General features: G+C 30.3%; 2 protein-coding genes across 5 annotated transcripts in view; one reads left to right on the top strand and one right to left on the bottom strand.

The window, feature by feature from the left end:
• The first annotated feature begins 279 nt into the window (after nucleotides 1-279).
• Nucleotides 280-8,038, top strand: LOC114939572 (tyrosine-protein kinase receptor torso-like). 3 transcript variants are annotated; one of them, XM_085483903.1, is made up of 18 exons: nucleotides 280-581; nucleotides 2,662-2,707; nucleotides 2,824-2,966; nucleotides 3,406-3,532; nucleotides 3,739-3,846; nucleotides 3,931-4,001; nucleotides 4,075-4,237; nucleotides 4,333-4,493; nucleotides 4,585-4,711; nucleotides 4,796-4,926; nucleotides 5,204-5,414; nucleotides 5,623-5,795; nucleotides 5,862-5,952; nucleotides 6,047-6,112; nucleotides 6,210-6,283; nucleotides 6,573-6,787; nucleotides 6,879-7,016; nucleotides 7,130-8,038. In XM_085483903.1, exons 1-18 carry the CDS (start codon nucleotides 387-389, stop codon nucleotides 7,296-7,298), a joined length of 2,409 nt encoding a protein of 802 aa, XP_085340029.1. In that variant the 5' UTR covers nucleotides 280-386; the 3' UTR covers nucleotides 7,299-8,038. The 3 variants fall into 3 exon arrangements, with proteins under 3 accessions (XP_085340029.1, XP_029169749.1, XP_085340044.1); XM_029313916.2 differs by lacking the exon at nucleotides 280-581 and adding an exon at nucleotides 1,880-1,967; XM_085483918.1 differs by lacking the exon at nucleotides 280-581 and having other exon boundaries at nucleotides 2,404-2,707.
• The window catches only part of Rme-8 (receptor mediated endocytosis 8), a 79,569-nt gene continuing 66,521 nt past the window's right edge, over nucleotides 6,048-19,095 (bottom strand). Inside the window, exons 8-25 of one of the 2 annotated variants that reach the window (XM_029313913.2) lie at nucleotides 18,428-18,871; nucleotides 17,621-18,031; nucleotides 16,892-17,457; nucleotides 15,752-16,664; nucleotides 15,311-15,667; nucleotides 15,027-15,218; nucleotides 14,415-14,927; nucleotides 13,750-14,328; nucleotides 13,201-13,630; nucleotides 12,816-13,098; nucleotides 12,523-12,736; nucleotides 12,235-12,420; nucleotides 12,005-12,145; nucleotides 11,681-11,921; nucleotides 9,855-11,600; nucleotides 9,610-9,784; nucleotides 9,369-9,533; nucleotides 6,048-6,934 (exon numbers count right to left, since the gene is read on the bottom strand). In XM_029313913.2, coding sequence (XP_029169746.1) covers nucleotides 11,485-11,600; nucleotides 11,681-11,921; nucleotides 12,005-12,145; nucleotides 12,235-12,420; nucleotides 12,523-12,736; nucleotides 12,816-13,098; nucleotides 13,201-13,630; nucleotides 13,750-14,328; nucleotides 14,415-14,927; nucleotides 15,027-15,218; nucleotides 15,311-15,667; nucleotides 15,752-16,664; nucleotides 16,892-17,457; nucleotides 17,621-18,031; nucleotides 18,428-18,871 — 5,586 coding nt within the window. In that variant the 3' untranslated portion in view covers nucleotides 6,048-6,934; nucleotides 9,369-9,533; nucleotides 9,610-9,784; nucleotides 9,855-11,484. The remainder of the gene's footprint in view (nucleotides 6,935-9,368; nucleotides 9,534-9,609; nucleotides 9,785-9,854; nucleotides 11,601-11,680; nucleotides 11,922-12,004; nucleotides 12,146-12,234; nucleotides 12,421-12,522; nucleotides 12,737-12,815; nucleotides 13,099-13,200; nucleotides 13,631-13,749; nucleotides 14,329-14,414; nucleotides 14,928-15,026; nucleotides 15,219-15,310; nucleotides 15,668-15,751; nucleotides 16,665-16,891; nucleotides 17,458-17,620; nucleotides 18,032-18,427; nucleotides 18,872-19,095) is intronic. The other variant, XM_029313914.2, reaches the window with a different exon arrangement.

The raw sequence follows: 19,095 nt of genomic DNA, 5'->3' as shown, positions 1-19,095 counted from the left end.
TATTTGCGTCACGTTCGTAAGCTTCGCGGGCACTTTAGTTTCACGACATTAATCGCCGGGAATGCAATTCAGCTTGAATGTGTGCTGTTTATACATTGAAATCCAACGCGACTTTACCATTAAATGTATGCATATTTTAGAGATTAAACATTTAAATCCGTATATTTTGGACGCAATCTTGTGAAATAATAATACCTTAACAAAAGTGCTTATTTTATATATATTTATGCTTATCTTGTGTTATTTCTTTGATGAATATCCTTTGAATTTCTGAAATAGGATCAGCTATATTGAATTTATCCGATGTAATAAATTATACACGCTTGTAATCAACTGAAAATGAAAAAAATAATTTAAGGGAAGTGGAAATGAAGAAATAGAGAGTAATGCGTTATCATCTTTGCTCCATAAAGCCAAGTACTTTTCAGTCAGTGAATCTTGGATGGATAATGCGTACATCTTCTACCAAAGTTGCCGGAATGTTGTTGACGTTTTTGTTATCTTTTTGTGCAATTACTATTCATGGGTTCATCTTCCAAGAAGCGCTGAATATCGCTGAATGTTTAGCAGTGTGTAAAAATGTGAGTCAAATAAAAGTATTTTACTCTCCTATTATAATATCGATAAATATACAATTTATCTTATTACATGGATGTGTATGCAATATTTTATTTGTAATTTTTTATTTTACATATTTTGATAATTTACCACACGATTTGTCTATATTTGACCTTGTAATCCATTCATATCAATTATTTACAATACAAAATTAATTTGGAAAAAACATGCAAATACGACGTATCATATGTATAATTTTATATCGGAAAAATAATAGTATATTACGAGAGTAAAAAATTTACTGATAGCGAACGTAAAAAATTCAATGTATGTCGCGGTGATATCAAAAGATACAAAGATGCTTTATATATGGAATGGCAATGTGTGCGAAGTTTGTATTCAAGAGAGAATTCATTAGGAAAATATGATAGAATCGAATGTCCCTTTTTGAAAGAATACCTCAAGGAATTTTTTTGCTAGGAATTTATCTATGTCGAGCTTGAATATCTTTTTGCAGACACGAAATAAAACATATGTTCAATATATAACTATATATACACATTTTAGATCTTCGTTTTAACACCTGTGTCAATATAACTGAAAAGTAGCTATACGATCGTATTCAAATCGATAAAAACGATATATTACTGGGTTGTTTCCGATATTTAGATTTGAAAAAAAATTCTCCCATTTATAATGTTGTAATACATAATAGTGATTTTATATATATTTTCTTACATATTTCGCGTATGATCCGCATATATTAACATACACAGTAATATATTATATAAAGGTATCGAAATTCTTTCGTAATATTTTAAGAAATATACTAAATAATGTATAATAGTTAAACTGCATCGTAAATACATATTGAACTATATTTTGAAAGAGAAAAGTACTAAAGCAGCAGACAGTAGACTGCATAATATATGAAGTTGTTTTAAACATGTTTATCTCCTTTTCCGCGTTTCCTTTTATACTTGTGAAAAGTCATGCTTGTGCGAGCTAAATTAAAATTAAAAACAATTTAAAAAAAAACAAAAAAATTAATGTTTTTTGCACAAAATATTTAATAATAAATATAATTAATGATGTAAATTATTTCACGTCAATAGATAGTCATAATTGCGCGAGAAAGTGTCTTAAAAAACTATTATCTTTCTGTTCGATTAATGGGTGACAAAAAACGCATATGGCGCATCAATTTAATTCATCACACACGTTTAAATGGTATTTGTAGATGATAATGGAAACGATGATGCTGCATCCATTCGCGGTGCTTTATGCAAATTATTCGAAATTATTCATCCATTATCACTTACAAATATCCTCTGTTTAAACGTAGGTCAAATTGATGCAGCGTGCAATGCATCTCTCTTCCGCTGTTGCAAGTGCAGTGCATGTACGAGGTAAAGTTTTGCAACACAGTTCGATTTGCGTATTGACGCTTGTCGTGTTGACGACAATCGCATAGTGATATGTGCTATTGCTTGTATGGGTGTATATATATGTATATACCGCGCAAAAAAGCAGACGCGACTTTTAAAATCACATGAATGTTTACAGCAGGATTCTGTAATCTGATCGCGACATCCTGTGTTTTTCATCTTACTTTTTATTTCCCCCGTCTAAATTCACTTTAAAAAAAAAATGGCATATTATTAACGCGATCTTCTCTCGCTACGTTAATTATGAATCTCCGATTTTAAACGCGACATGCAAATGAGACTTCAACTCTGGTTATCATCTTCTCAGAGAGGGGATTGAGATATATTTTAAGTATCATTTAAAACCTTAGAATGTGTGCAAAGTAACCATGCCGAGAACGATCGTTCGTGGTACATATCCGATTGGTGTTCAAAAATACTCTACTGAATATATATCAAAAATATCTTTTCTGAATATTCGCCAGAATCTCGTTGCTTATATTATCGTGGCGTTGTCTTGAAAAATGATTAGTCGTTCGACAAATATTCCCGGAAAATAGAAAGAACAAAAATGCGATATTCGAAATTGGAAAATAATATCTTCATATATTATTGCGTAACAGGTATACTTATGTCTACCTGTTATAATGCGCATCAATTATTTGTCATCTTTCAGGAGTCATGCCGAGATGGTTGTTCACAACCTACGGACGAATTTGAGCGTAAGTTAAATATAATATTAAATTATAATAAATGATTAATAATTGTATAGTCGAAAAATATCTCGGATATCTCTTGCTTCTATAAATTATATTACATTAAAATAATTTTACGGTAGCTTATCCAAGAATAAACGAAGAAGCTGGCGCAAATGTTAGTTTACACTGCAGAGGAACGAACTCACTAATAATTAAACACACTCCTGGGATTTATGTTATTGAACAAAGTGTTTCCGTTGATAGATGGGGTATAACTATAGTGGTAAATGCTTTTTTTATGACTCTTAAATATATACAATTAATTATATATTTGATACATCATCTTATTTTTGATCAAAGAAATAATTGTGATATATAATGATAGTATAAAAAGTTAACATTGCAATAGAACAATTAAATTATTAATTTTTAAATAGTTTAAATATATTCAGTCTACTTGAAAGTTCTATTAAATTAAGATACGTATACTTGTATCAAGATAAATTAAACTTAACATAATGAGTATACACGATATTACTTTTCTTCATATTCGCGTAAAAGTCAAATAAATAATATATTATTTAAAGCGAATATATATTTCTTTTTATACATATACTTATGTAGAACATCGTATTAATTTATACGACAAAATTTTACAGAAACAAATTTTCTGGATTAAGAAGCATTTTGCCTCTTTTTACAAAAGATACATTTTTTTGTAGAGCAATGGCGAATTTTCGACATTTTCAAATTTGACAGCGGATACACTTTATCGTTATCGTTTATACAAATTAACACAAAATGGAGTTTCATTAACCGAAACATCAGATTGGTTTTCAACTTATGCAGGTATTAATTTTCTAAACTGACATATAACTTTTATTCGTTATATTTCATTGCTACAATTCTACATATTCGATATTTTATTTTGCACAATATTATTTAATTATTTACTTATCCAGATAGCCACAGTAATTATTATGACATCAAAATGATATCATAATAATTACTGTGGCTATCTGGGTATTTATTTATTTAAATTTCATTTTTTGCAGTTGATTATCAGCCACGTCAAATTGATTATATTTCACTTTTGAAAATCGAAGAAGATAGTCAAAATGTGTGCGAATTACAAGCAGAAATTATTTTTGAGCCTGCTAAAGGTATACAAAATATTGCCTAATAATTTATTATTGTATGTATATTATATGAACATATTAAGACACTTTGTGAATTATATTTTTTAGATCGAAGCTGTAATTATAATATATTATTTTGGTTTGGGGAACATAATTTGATAAATTTCGATTTAAAAACGGTAAGATTATGTTTTTATTAAAAATCCTTTTATTTTAATATTTTATCGAAAATTTGATCAAATATCTTTTTAGTCTCTAGACTTCCACTTTTTACTCAGACGCTTACAATACGAGCAAAACAATACTGTATCGATTCGATCGGGTAATGATAACTTCTCTAAAATTAGTAATGCAACAATATTTACTTTTATCACACCATCGTGTTTGGAAATTCATCATAACTTAAGCATCTGCGGTAAGCTATTAAAATAGTATTCAAGAAGAATAAAAGCTCATTTCACAGCTACATTAATTTAAATGTATAATTAATGATTTTTTCTGACCACATAGCGCCTGAAAAAGTAAAGGGTTTACGAGCAGAACATATTCGAAAATATCAAGGAGTATACGATATTGTAATTAGCTGGAACAAACCCATTTTACAACCAGACAATTACACAGTACAATTTAATTCGTTTCGAGTCGAACCGTATCTATTGACCGTATTTGGAGTTAGTATATTATATATTATTACAAAAATAATTCTTACAACTCTACCAAAAAATCATATAAATTTAAAATTTAAATAATTTTTCTCTGTAGGATGCACTCGAAGTTTCCTTCTTAAACGTCGACATAGGAGAACAATATGAAATTAGTATCGTGGCAGAATCAATGGGTGGTGTAAGTTTACAGTCAACTATATCGGGAAACATCGATGAAGTAGTAGGTAAATACGCGGTAATCATTTTAATTGATTGCATTGAAGAGTATGAGATATATGTATTATATATGTCACATTTTATAATTGCAGAGCTATCTTATCGTGAGATTATCATAGCATTACCCACATTAATGATCATTGGAATAGTGCTTGGGGTGATTTGTATGCAGCGTCATAAAAAGAAGAACAAAAAGATTAATATGGAATACATGCATTTTGAGGTAAGTTCAATGATCGATCAATTATGTATATATATAGAATGTCAGCTTTAAAGTTTGATGAAATAATTTCGAGATACATATTCAGCTGTGCATTTCTCATTTGTAAACATTATGAATATACAATAGTTATCAATCGTATAATTTAACATTAAAATATTTAATAAATAAATTTTTTATTGCCATTATAATTCATTTCTCTTATTTTACGTGTTGATGCATTTATTAAAGTAATCTAAATTATTCGAGTAAGATCTTAGAGATTTTTCGCGTTAAATAGGATTCCATGGATTCTCTAAAAAATTCTTTAAATCGAGATTATGCGGTCGAGAATGGAGATACTCTTTTGCCGTACGATAAATTTGAGCTTAATCCACAAAAGCTGAAACTTAAAGGTGTATTGGGCAGTGGAGCATATGGTATTGTCAGACTTGCATTGTTGCAAGATGAATTTGACACAATTACAGATGTAGCTGTTAAAATGATGAAAGGTATGATATAAAAAATCATATATATATATGATTTTTTACCATACACCTATATATATGTATATATGCAACAAAATATTTACATAATAACATGTGTTAAAGAAATCTTAATTACATGCTTATAATTGCATGCGTAAAAATATCAGAATGCATCGGATAATAGAATATAAAAAATATAATATAAATAAACAATTTTTGTTCTATTACACAGACGATCCAACGATAGAGGATATAAAAAGCTTTCATCAAGAAATTTCAATGATGAGATCTGCTGGTCAGCATCCAAACATAGTATCTTTAATCGGATACTGCACTTTGTACAACAAACCTTTATTAGTAGTGGAATACTGCAGCAAGGGAGACTTACAAACGTATTTAAGAACGGTGAGCTGCCAAAAATATTATAAAATATATAGAAAAATGCGTTATTCCATTAAATTTTATTTTCAGGTTTGGCAGAATATAGTAAATGCTGTATTCGAACGGAGGACTCATATGAAATTCGAGCCGTTGTCCTTTGCCAATAGAGACATACATCAAGGTTTTAGTATATATACATATATATCATATAAATTATATAAAAATAAAAAATTCAGAATATTTATCCTACAAAAGCTTTTTTATCACATATATAGGAAAGTGCGAATCTTTCTGTGAAAACACACGCACAATCACCAATCGCTTATATGATATTCAACAAGGTAAATCATCATAATTAATTGTTTAATTAAATAAGATAATTATTTAATTAATATTCAAATAACACGTATATATAATACAATTCTTTTGTTCTTGTAGATGTAATAAAATACGCAGAGAATATTACTTCCGCTGATTTATTAAATTTCGCTAGACAAGTAGCTACAGGAATGGTAAGTTAAGATGATATTAACAATTTATTAGTAATTAAATTTTATATATATATATATATATATATATGTTTCACAATTATATACACGTTATATTTTTTAAATTATAGTGCACAATATTACATTTTATAAAAAAGATAATTTCGTATATATATTAAAACGCACCACATATGATATACTGTCTCAACTTTATGCTTTTATATAAAAATAAAATATATATATATAAACTTAAAATATAAAATAAATATAAAAAATGCATATAAAATAAAAATATGTATTAAAATATGTTTAGGAATTTTTATCTTCCAATCGAATAGTACATCGTGATTTGGCTGCTCGCAATGTATTAGTACGATCGGATAGAATAGTGAAAATTTCGGATTTTGGTCTCAGTCGTGATATCTACCAAGAAAATGTTTATCGAAAAAAAGGCAATGGTAAATTACCTTTGAAATGGATGGCAATCGAGGCTTTAACGCATCAAATATATACTACTTATAGTGATGTGTAAGGCAATTATTTTATCTCATTGTCAGATTATATATAATATATTATATGTTATTTGTTCTATTATTTACAATAAAAATTGAATTTACAGATGGGCTTTTGGCATTTTGTTGTGGGAAATAGTCACTTTAGGTGCCATGCCATATCCTGGAACACCAACAAATAGAATTTTACAACTTCTCAAATCTGGATATCGGATGGAAAGACCACCGAACTGCGGTCGAGAACTGTACATATATATATTTTGACATAAAACATTTATTTAGATAAATTCTGTGATTCTCAAATATATATGTACATATACATATATGTATTAATTTTTCTTTATTTTTTTGTATACAGGTATAATATAATGTATTCGTGTTGGAATCTAAGACCGCAAAGTAGACCGACTTTTACCGAATTGAAACAAAACTTGGACAAATTGCTCAGTAATTATTCGGAAAATAAATATTTGAATTTGTGTGAGGTTCTGCAAGAATCAGCTGATGAAATTGATGAAAGAAGATAGCTCAATGTTAAATAATAGAATTAAAATGTAATAGAAGCATGTATACATTAATTAATTCGCCAAATCAAATGATTAAAAGAATTCGTATCATGTGCAAAATCATTTATATTCTAATCATACGTATAATAATCTGTAGTAAATTTCTTTTCTATATATATATATATATGATTCTTTCATTTGTAGTTAAATTAACAAATTGTTTATACACAATACAGTGTAATATATTCAGAATTTGCATAATTCACTCAATATACATTTTTTAATCTTATTAATTTCTTTCATTTTTTCTAAAAAAAAAATTGACAAGTTATGCGCACATATAAAATACTTTAACTATATATAATACTTTAATTATATAACATAAAATGTAAAAAGAAAAATCTTAATTTAATTTTTATTCTTTCATAGATAAATTATAAATGTAATTGCAAATAAATGCATTTCTACGTAACATATATTATTATTACTATGAAATTAAAGTTAATTAAATTTATTCTGCTTTATATATTTGCTATGTACATAATCCGATCCTTCAAGTTTGAAATGCAAAAATGTATAATTAATGCATGGCAAGAGCAATATAATTTGCAATCGAATTATGATATTTAAAATCGATATCATTTCTATGTTACTTTAAATGTTGTCATTATAAATTATTAATAGATATTATATATTAATCAATATCAGTAAATAATATGAAAAAACAATATTGTTTAAATAAAATCTAAATGTGCAGATATCTAAAAGATGTTCTAATGTTTCTGTCCTTCTTTCGTGATCCTTCTTTAAATATAATGTCTTTTATATAAATTATTTTTTGGAAATTTTCTCATATGGATGTCTATAAAATGTTCATGAATATTAATGAAAAATTTTTTTCGTAGTATCATCAGCTAGTGTTATGTTTTTATATAAATTTTCGATATTTCTTAATTACAATTTAATAATTTTACAATCAGATCTCTTATAAAATCTCTGTATACTATTATAATTTAATATTATGACATTAGAAATTAAAATTTAATTCTTAATTTAATACTAATCAATGAAATTAAAAGCTGTCAAGGATTCCCTATTTTATGTTTGATCGGAACTTGAAGGATATAAGATCTCTTTATTTCGAGAGAGATGAGACATAATTGTTCTATATATAAATTTTATCGAAATTCTGAAAAAAAAACGTTTAGCTTCATAGAGATAACGTTAATTGTTTGAAAGTGTGCAAATTTCGCGATGATGAATACACGTTGTGCGAGGGAAAGAGAAACTTAACTCGGTAAAGCTGGTTGTCATTGCCGTTGACATTAAATGACCGGAAACGTTCAACATATCGTCGATATACTATCTCGCTCCTAAAATCGTAAAAGAGGGATTGAATTTAAATCTCGTTTGGCTCTATTACTGCATCACAATCAATTAAATTGTGATAATGTTAAATATGTTTAACATTGAACATTTTTAATTTTGAGATTTTTCTTTCATGTAAGATTGGAAAATTGTATAAACAAAATTGGATTCTCTATTTATACTAATAAATAATATATGTATATGCATAATTACGACAAAATTAACATAGCGTTGGACATGGCAGCAAGCGCTTTTTATACAGAAGATTCCACTATATTCATTTTTCCGTTTTATATAATTATAAACAATAGAATACCCTAACGAAAGCATTATTATATTCATGCGTCAGGGTTAAGGACATACAATATAAGCTTTAAGGACCCACGTTTTGCTCATTGCAGCAATTAAATAATGCGATATGAACGAATATGTCGAGAATAATGCTTAAAGTTTGGGATTAATTTCAAATCAATATTTATCTATTACTATAATCATTTTTGATTAATTTATTCTTATCTAGCGCTCTTGATTATGATAAAAATAGTATCTATTAAATGATTATAGGAGTGAAAGAATTGCCAAGTATAATCGAATAATAAACATTGCGGAAGAACTGGAAAAATGTGCTCACTACGACGGAAATAGATTTCGATTTGCATGAACCGCCTCCTCGCATTCCATTCAATGGCAGATAAATATATGAAAAAAAAAGAATGAGCTTACCATCTCTCGTGCAGTATTATTCTTTGAATCGTTCTGAAAACGTTCATGATTCCCATAGATAATTCGCATCATACCCATGGTTGACGGAAAACAAGGTATCCCTCTCCTTCGCTATGTGACTATCCTCGTCAAAAAGTTCCGGCAAATCCCAAAGAATGGAAATGTCTACATATATGTTAAGAATAAATGATTTATATATAGTATGTTCACAAAGTTAAATCATTAATTAAAAATTATTTACCGCTGAGCCTGGCTTCATAGGCGTACGACTTGGTAGCGATGTGATTACGTAGCCACCAGTTTCCGTTTGAAAGAAAGTGTCTGATATCCTGCATTTACCGTGGCCAACGATATTGTAATACCAAAGCCAGGCCTCGGTGTAAATTGGTTCACCCAAGGTTCACTGAAGCAAGGACCTGAAACGCATACATGCATAAAGTTCTGTATGTTAAGCCAATAAAGAGAGATAAACTCTTTGAGATTTACCTTAAACGAAGCTAGATTATTAACTAGATATTCCTCGTCACATAATCATCGCTAAATTTCATTTATGATCTGATTACTGCAATTTTTGATGATTTGAGTAAAATTCTACTGTGATTGAAAAATTATGTATTAAAAAGGTCGTAGAAAAATTGACATATTAGATTAATTATAATGATATAAATAGTATATATTTTTTTAATATTAAAGTATACATAGTAATATATGTATATTTTAAGATAATAAATAGCAAGTATGACATCCAAAATTTGAGATACGTTTGAATTGATGGTTACCAAGCATACAATTAAAAATATCTTTCGTTTAAAAATATGAAATATCATCTCAAGAAAAAATATGTGCATTGTAAATATGCACAAATAAATAATACTTTTTCAATTAAGCTTTTATTCTGATATAACTTTTAAAAAAATGTAACTTTTTATTATGTATAAGGAATAGATAAGGATATATTCCAATTCTTTAATATATGTTAATCTTTTTTCACATAGTCTCTAATTTTTTCATTCACAAGGACGTGCTCAATTTTAGATAAGTACATTTTATATTTCTGACTGCTTGGAATGTGACCATTGAAAATGTGTTTTTACAGTGGCCAGACTTAGAAACGTACCACCATTTGTTGTTATATGTATCCGTCACAATTAACATGCTATCACAGAGAAAGTTGTTGCATTACTACATATGAATTCCTGTTAGTTTTCTTTTTTTTTCTTTTTTTTTTGATTTTACTGCAAATTATATTACATAAATCTTACTCATAGTTCTCTCGAAAATTTTTACACGTAAACTCATGGTTAATCTAGTTAAAAAATAAATCTCATAATATTCCATATCATACATATTTAGATATTCCTAAAGATATGAGAGAATTGATTAAGATAGATATATTTCTTCATAGTATTAATCTTTCCTTAATAAAAATTTAAGTGGAGATGCAATTAACGTGTGTAATTAAGCTTAAAAGTTGGATTACAAAATAATCTTAATCGGTTATATATTGGCGTGAAAAAATGATTATGTCGAAACCAAAAAAAAATTACAATAACATTATTTCAAGATAATGTAAGCTTAATTAATTGATAATTATTTCTTCACTTAGATTTTTAGATACCGATAAAAGTTGATTCTTCGAATGCACGTCAGGCAATGCTCGAATTATATTTTTGCTTTTTTTTAAATACCCTGCGGACAAACTTACAAATATAAATCCGTTTACCAGAAACGTAACGAAATGTCATATTACGCGACGCTGCTGAATATAAGATAAAAATTTGTCCGAAAACTTGTTTGATATAATAAGATGTCTTGGAATATTATAATTTTACCTATATATCTATATATGTTATCTTAAAAACTGACAATTTAAGTTTTATAGCTACATTATACACTACGACTCATATATATATAAATGTAATTAAAGAACGAAATATATTAAATGATCCTATAATATAAAGATTATACAGCAAAAACAATATTTGATAATAAATTTCTTTCTTTAAGAAGCCAAAAATCACAGACAACGTAGTCTCTATATCGGTATTTTACCGATAGGAATCTCTCAGTACTGACATCCTCACTGTCTTTTGTACCACTTACGATGCTACCTATATCAGATGCTATCATTTCTATTAATTAGATTATCTTCTTTGTCTACCGGTGGTGGGCCTGCGGTCAAAGTTGCACTTGGCCCCGCTGTTAAGTAGCCAGCAGATACAGGAGTTGCGGCTAATAATCGAGCAATAGAACATTTCAATTAGCCAAAAATATTTATTTTATGCACGTTAAAAGCTATTCGTATATTTTACCTGTAAGGTAACCAGAACTTGTATTGTTAGAAATAAACAGATCGTGCCGTTGATCCTTATACTCGGCCCATACGCTCGACTTTTCCAAAATGGCATTAACTTTTTCACCAAGAAGTAAACTTTTCGTCATGGCTTTTAAAGCTTTTACTATTTGTGCTTTAGTCGTGGCAGGATTCTCAACGATATCTAATCGCCCTTCTAATATATTTAAAAGATATGGTACCATTTCGGCATCCAATGCCTGCATGTAGTAACACAATACTGTATCTAATATTTTTTGAACATAATATTTTAACATGTAATTATATTTTCACATGTACCTACCTGCTTAATAAGTCTATCTTCATTTGTTGAAAATAACCTGTTCAATGTTTCGCATGCCACTGCAATCATATCTTTTCTCGATTGCATCGCATGCTTCAATGGACTTATGCAATCTGTTTGACATATGGACGAGATACAAATCTAAGCGAGCATAAATCGAAAACGAGAATTAGAAATAAAACTATAATTATAGAAACATGTACATATACACAAAATCAAAGGCTACTTACTTCGCTCGTAGCTAATTGATGTAGAATTAATATAGCTGTTTTATATACTGATGGCTGATTATTCTGGACAGCCATCTGACGACAAAGTCGCGGTATATGACCCAAGGATGGTACTTGGTCCGCCAAAGTGGGTTGTGCTTGGAGTAGACACACGAGAGCCTGGGTCGTTAATTCCAACATATCGGTCTAGTTGCAAAAATACACACAATAATGTAATATATTAATGTAACGTAAATATTGATACGATATTTCTAATGTTTTAGTATTAATTCATTTTATAACATTTACATCAGTCTTTTCCTTGGACATCAGCGTTAATGTAGTATCCATCAGTTCACTTAAGAATTCTTTTGGTTTCCTAAGCGCCCAAGCAGGACTGGCTATGAATAATCTAAGATATACTCCACCTACGACAGGTTCGTTAGTTGCAATGTCGATATTATTTTGTGTATCAGGTAACTTTAATATGGCATTAGGATTTCGTCTCTGTAATGCATGATACCTAAAAGATAAGAAACAATTAATTTTATTGTCAAAAATGAAAGACAAGATATGTTACAGTTTATTTTTGTAAAACTTACTCGTCTTTCAACTCGGCAATAATTCTTGCTACTCTAGCTTTTGCATCATCGTCCCATATCAATTCAGGATTTTCGTGTTTTGTTTCAAACATGTGTACACATTGCTTGGGTGCATCGCGAATAGCTTCGCTGAATAATCTAGGCAAAAATTTCGACAAATCAAGTTTAACTTTTGGTCCGGCTAATTTGTCGGATGACATTTTCGCGAGCAATTCAGCTGCTGCTTCTCTTATTTGAACATTATTCGAATTACAAAACAGATCGAGAATGTATGTAACAGCTCCTGAAAAATATTATAAATATACATTAGATCTAAATTATGTTTAAGAGTCTCATCAATTTATAGATATTTTCTAATGTTCTTTATATTATATCTTTTACAAACCTTTTGCTAATGCATCTTTTACGATTTTTGTCGAACTCATTAGTGCATATAAAGTTTCTAATGCAAGAAGTTGACATTCCTTTAGGCTGTGCAAACATAACAACAAATGCACTACAACTTCGTTCGCAGCTATATCATCAACACATTCCTGATTTTTAGTAACATTACTGATTACTTCTAAAGCGCTCTTTTGAATTAATTTAAAATTATTGCAATTCAAAAGTCCGAATAGCAATTTAAAGTGCCCCATACACTGTAATTCAATTCCAGGATTATTTTTGATAACATTATTCAATGCTCTAAGCGCCATAACAACGTGTTCCAATTTCTCTTGATCCTTTTTACTTAGAGAAATACTTCCCAAAGATGTCAAGTATTCCGAAGATAACAATAAAAATTCGAGCAAATTTATTGTAAAACTCTTTGGATTCTGAAAATCAAATAGAGCTCTTTAAGATTATTTTTTATCTCTCATCTCGATCTGAAATATTTATCCTAAGCTAACTATAAGTTCTCTATATAATCTTGTGTCTAAAAACATTAATTTACCTCAATTGGATACATTGGTTGTTCGTTATATATTTTTACAAATATTTCACCAATTACTAATTCGTCGGCATGAGCAGTATATTTAAAATCGCTAAAATCGTGTTCAAAGTTACCGCTGTTATTTAATCTCTCTTGCTGTTTCACTTCTAAATATTCGTTTAATTCCGCTCTGGTTCCATTATCCCAGATTAAATATGGATTTGAACAATTAGAATTTAATATCTTTAAAATCTCCTCAGGTTTATCTTTAACAAGTTGACGTGCTAAATAGGGCGTTAATAAGCTTTCGAGGGCGGCAACAGTAACGGGATTAACAGGCGTCTCGTTTTCTCCCTTCATGTAACCACCTAATCTAGCACAAGCGCGGACTGCCAATTTAGCTAAATTATTTGCCACTTCCTGACGGTTCTCATCCTGATTTCTTTCTACGCCGCCTTCCTCCAATGTATAATCGTAGTTAAACATAAAGAGCAACAAATCCCACAAAGCACCAGATTGCAATAATTGCATTTGTAATATACTATCTGTAGCGAGAGACGAAATACATTCCGTAGCAACCGCACATAATTTTGTTAAATGCTGTAAATAAAAATTAAAATGTATTCTTGCAAAAAAATAGAATAACAAGTTATTTTTTATAATTGTAAAAATACTTTTGTAGATACCTTGAAATGCAATATTCTGCAAAGGTCTTTTACCAGTTGTGGCAATTCGATTATCTTATCTCTGCATCCTCGGAATGATCCAGCAACAGCAAAACATCTAGTGATATGCATACAAACTTGCACCGCTATGTCGGTGGGTTTACTCGATTTGCTCAATACAGACACGCATCGCGTATATGCTTCCAGTAGCACGTCCAAACCACCCTCTCTTCGCAATTCTTCGGCATTTAATGCCGAACAATGCACCGTGTGATACGCAAGTTCGCTCGCAGCTGCTAGCAACGGGGCAGATTTGGAAAATAATCGTTCGTCGTCTGTCTCTAGTTTTATCGTCTTGATTAATTGAGGATAACCAGCGTATTTGTAAGGTTTAAGTTCGTCCGTATATCTATGGAAAAGTATGCTCTGAGTCCTCAGGATCAAAACGATGTTGTCAGGATTAGGACCAGTAGTAGACCAGCAACTGCGACTGCATAAAAATTCGTATGCCTGACTAACAGCCTCGAATTTATCCTAAAATTATCAAATGTACATATTTTAGCACGCTCAATAATATATATATAGAAATAAGAAGATACAATTCACACAGAACAGATACAAATACATATTTACCCTCCCCTCAGGATTCTTGTCAGGATGATACATTTGAGCTAATTTGTAAAATGATTTCCTAACGATCGCTCCATCATGTTGTTTTCCAACAGATAAGCCGAGTTGCTTGTAAGCCTCGTCCACAGTCATTAAAGGTGGTTTCTTTTCTACTTCTTTCTTCCATGCATCTAATACGTCTTTTAATAATTGCACCTAATCAAATTATACTTGTATAAGTTATTAATACTATACAAAGTATTGCTTAATGTCGTATGGTATATGAATTAATTATTGCTTAAACTTACGGGTTCTGGAATAGGCCACTGTGGAAATTTAACGGTATCACAAAGATGTCTGAGATAGAATATCTGGCAGAACAATTCATTCTCCAATTGCGGGTATCTTACGGCAGGTATAGCGATATACTGATACCTAGCCATGGTATGACTTCGTAACTTGGGACTAAAATCTGCGATGTGCGCAGCAATTTTCTCGATAAGCATTCGTCGCATCTCCGCGTTCCAAATTGCTTCCGGTGTGTCGTAATCTCCGAGAAATATTTGCGCAAATTTCTCTGCCCCGTGATTTTCCAAATAACTTACCATTGCATCAGGCAATAGTTGACCGAGAATACTTCGTTGCATGATATCCGAACAAGTGTTCTAAAGGATATAACACAACAATGTTATACATGTTATATTTATCTCTATAATTCATACATTAAAATATAATAAAAACAAACTCACATCATCATTCCTAAAAGCTTGTTTTGTGTGCGTAAGCTGTAAAAATCTTGCGATTGGTAAGACATTGGAACCGGTATACATTAAGATAAAGTAAAACACGCCAGTGAGATAAATTTTCGACATATCCGCGTTATCTCGCATTATCTCACATAACAGGGTGGCGACTCTTTCAACTAGAGTCGGGTCGAACGTTAGCAAAAGCTGTACAATATGTGGCAGGTACTGAAGGTCGGATAATAATCGCTTCACGCGTGGCAACGGTCTGATTACCGCGTCATCGGCGTCTCTACTTGGAAAATATTCACACATCTTAATTAAGATATTCAAGATTAAATTGGCCAATTCACTTTCATTTATTACGGGAGTTCCCTTTGCTACGAGACTCCATTTTAATTGCGGCACTTGCGAAATGGTTTTCCATCCATCTAATCCCTGCGCCCAAACTTTTGTCTTATGAGTCACCTGATTCGAACTGTACAATTCTTTTAGATCTCTTAAACTTATCGGGCCTTCGCGTTGCTCCCCGTTATTGTAATACCATTCCTTTTCCATTCGTTCTTGCTGCGGGCCTGCCTCTATCACATTAGTTTGCGCTGGCACAACTGCTCGGGAAGTATGTAAATGTGCTAATGTCAATAAATCGACCAAAGTTCGTACTCCGTTTTGATCCATTATATCTTTGACATTTCGTCTATGCAAAATGAGCTTATTTATGAACATAACTAGCCTATCGCGTTCCGTTCTATCTAAACAGCGCTCCAACATTCCCAGGATATATTTTGTATCTGAGAATGGACCAATGTCCTCGTAATATCGACCGTACACTATCGTCATTGCTTGCAAGCAAAGGCACTTCATTTCGATTTTCGCAGTCAATAAGAATCTATGGTATAAATCATTAAAAAACTCGTATCTGTAATTTAAAAATCTACTATTACAAATTATCGATACAAACAAGTTATATATTATTTTATATGTAATAATTATATATCATATAAATATTTATTTTTTTATCATGAATATACTTTTACTGTACAGTAATTCTTGGATTCAAAGTTGGTAAATTGATTCCATCCATATGTATTAACGATTATTGATTTTCATTAGATGTATGTAAAACAAATGTAGATATGTACTTACGATTTTCTTATCGGGCTGTCTGGACTATCTTTTTCTAATAAAAGCCTCAAGTAGTAATCTCCAATTTTAACTTCATCCGAGAGACATTGATATTGCACTTCAAATTCTCTATGATTCCACGCGATCAAAGTTCCACCAGCCAAGTCTTTATCCGAAGTAAATGCACGTATCTCATTTTCCAGAGCTATTCTCAACTCTTCTCTTGTTTTATGATTCCAAATCAAGTTTGGCAGTGCGTGATCTTGATTAAATTTATAATAGAATAATTTCCAATTTGCTTCAGATTTAATTCGTTCTCTACGTTTTCTCAATACTATCGGACGTTCTTTAATTTTTTCTCTTCGCTCTATTCCGATACGAGCGCCCCAATGCTGCAGAGCATTTTCTACATGTTTCTCAACTACTCGCATCTGACGTTCGATAGCAATCCATTGTGGACTTTTTTTATTTCTAGATGCATGGTCTATTGCTATCTTTAAATTGTCACGGTTGTTTAATCTCTCTTCTTCAAGGAATGACTCTGGTACTTTTTCATCAGAATCCAAATAATTCAACAAACCAACTGGCTACAAATAAAACAATAATTTCATGTTATTAATAATTTCGACATGTTATGAATAAGTATATCTTATTGTATATATTATTATATTCTATAGAGTGCAGTGTCAATATTATATATATATATATATGTATATATATAAAATTTAAAGACTAATATAATCGACTCACCATAATTCGTTTCAATAATCCCATAGCTGTGGGATGTCCCGTGATCCATAATCCTACTAGATGTCGGCACAATTGTCGATGCGTTAACAGTCTACTATCACTACCAACAGTAAATAAACTATTTAACAGATGTCTTGGTAGAGCTCCTTCCGCAAGTGCCAGTTCTTGCATTTTTGCTGCTACTTCTGGTGCACCTTCTTCAATAATTGCTCGCATTATCAATCCAGCACCTTTAACCACAGCCAGTGAAGGATGTTGAAATAATTTAAACAAAGATCTGCCTCTTGTAGCAACCATTTCTAAAAGATTGTCAAAATGTTTCCCATCAGTCGTTTCACTGTATGGTACACACAGGGCGAATGTCAAAAGATCGAGCATAGCAGAGACTACCAGTGCACCTGTGCCATGATTCTGTAATATTGAGATATAAGCTTTATTGAAGTAATCAATATGTTATAGTGTAATACATATTTTTATATATATTGCATTTATATTTTATAAAGAAATTTTGAATATAATTACAGGAAGAACTTTTTCACTTCAAGTTTATTCAAGTCTTTTTCATTAAATAAAGCATGTAGAATTCGTGTCAAGATAAATATGCTTAAGTATCTTGATGATGAAAAAATATATATCATAAAATCATTCATAATCAGACACAAAGTGTCTGCAATTACACTCTAAGTTTGAGCAATTACACAAGTCATATAAAGCATCCACATGAAAGATTTTCAAGTAACTTTAGACATAATCTTTTGAATATAAAAATAAATATCTAACATTGAATGTGTAATTTTGAATACTTACAATGTGATTAACCCACATTTCAAGTAAACTTTCTAAAAATTTATTACTGCTGAGCAAGCTACTTTTGTTCAGTTGTTCTTGTCTTAAATCACAATCATCATGCATCGGCTGCATCAGAGCACAAATACAATCTATGGCAGCTTGCGTTACACCAGAATTTTGTTTCTTTAAAGCTTTTACGACTTTTGTACCAACAGCTTCTCTAAAACCAGGAAGTGTTGTAAATGCAGCAAAGCCGATTTTACTAGCCACTAGTCTTCGTAACGCATGAAATTGTGCCTCAATCTCACTGTTTGTCTCCAAATCTTTGCTGATTAAAGTATTCAAAGCTCCAAGGATAATCTTGTCTTTGTTTTCAGTAAAGATTCCCTGTAAGTAATCATTTGTGATACGATGTACTTGGAGTTGTAACGTTGTTACAGTCCATTCAAGCGGTACAACTTCCTGGATAAACAGAAAATGTATCTCATGTGTTTCTTGATATGTATGATCTATATATTAATGTAAATATTTCTATTTTTGAAACTTTATAATTTTTATATATTATTTATATACATGCAGACTTTATAAGAGCTAAAAAGTACTTACAATTCTTCATTATAAAGTTTCAAAAATATTTCAACTGACTCGATTAATGTACCTTAACCGCTTCAATGTACTGTATAAGT

Source organism: Nylanderia fulva, unplaced genomic scaffold (assembly GCF_048542155.1).
Source record: "Nylanderia fulva isolate GAGA-0341 unplaced genomic scaffold, ASM4854215v1 Scaffold1, whole genome shotgun sequence".
Classification (NCBI taxonomy): domain Eukaryota; kingdom Metazoa; phylum Arthropoda; class Insecta; order Hymenoptera; family Formicidae; genus Nylanderia; species Nylanderia fulva.
This window is presented reverse-complemented; position numbering and strand designations above follow the sequence as displayed.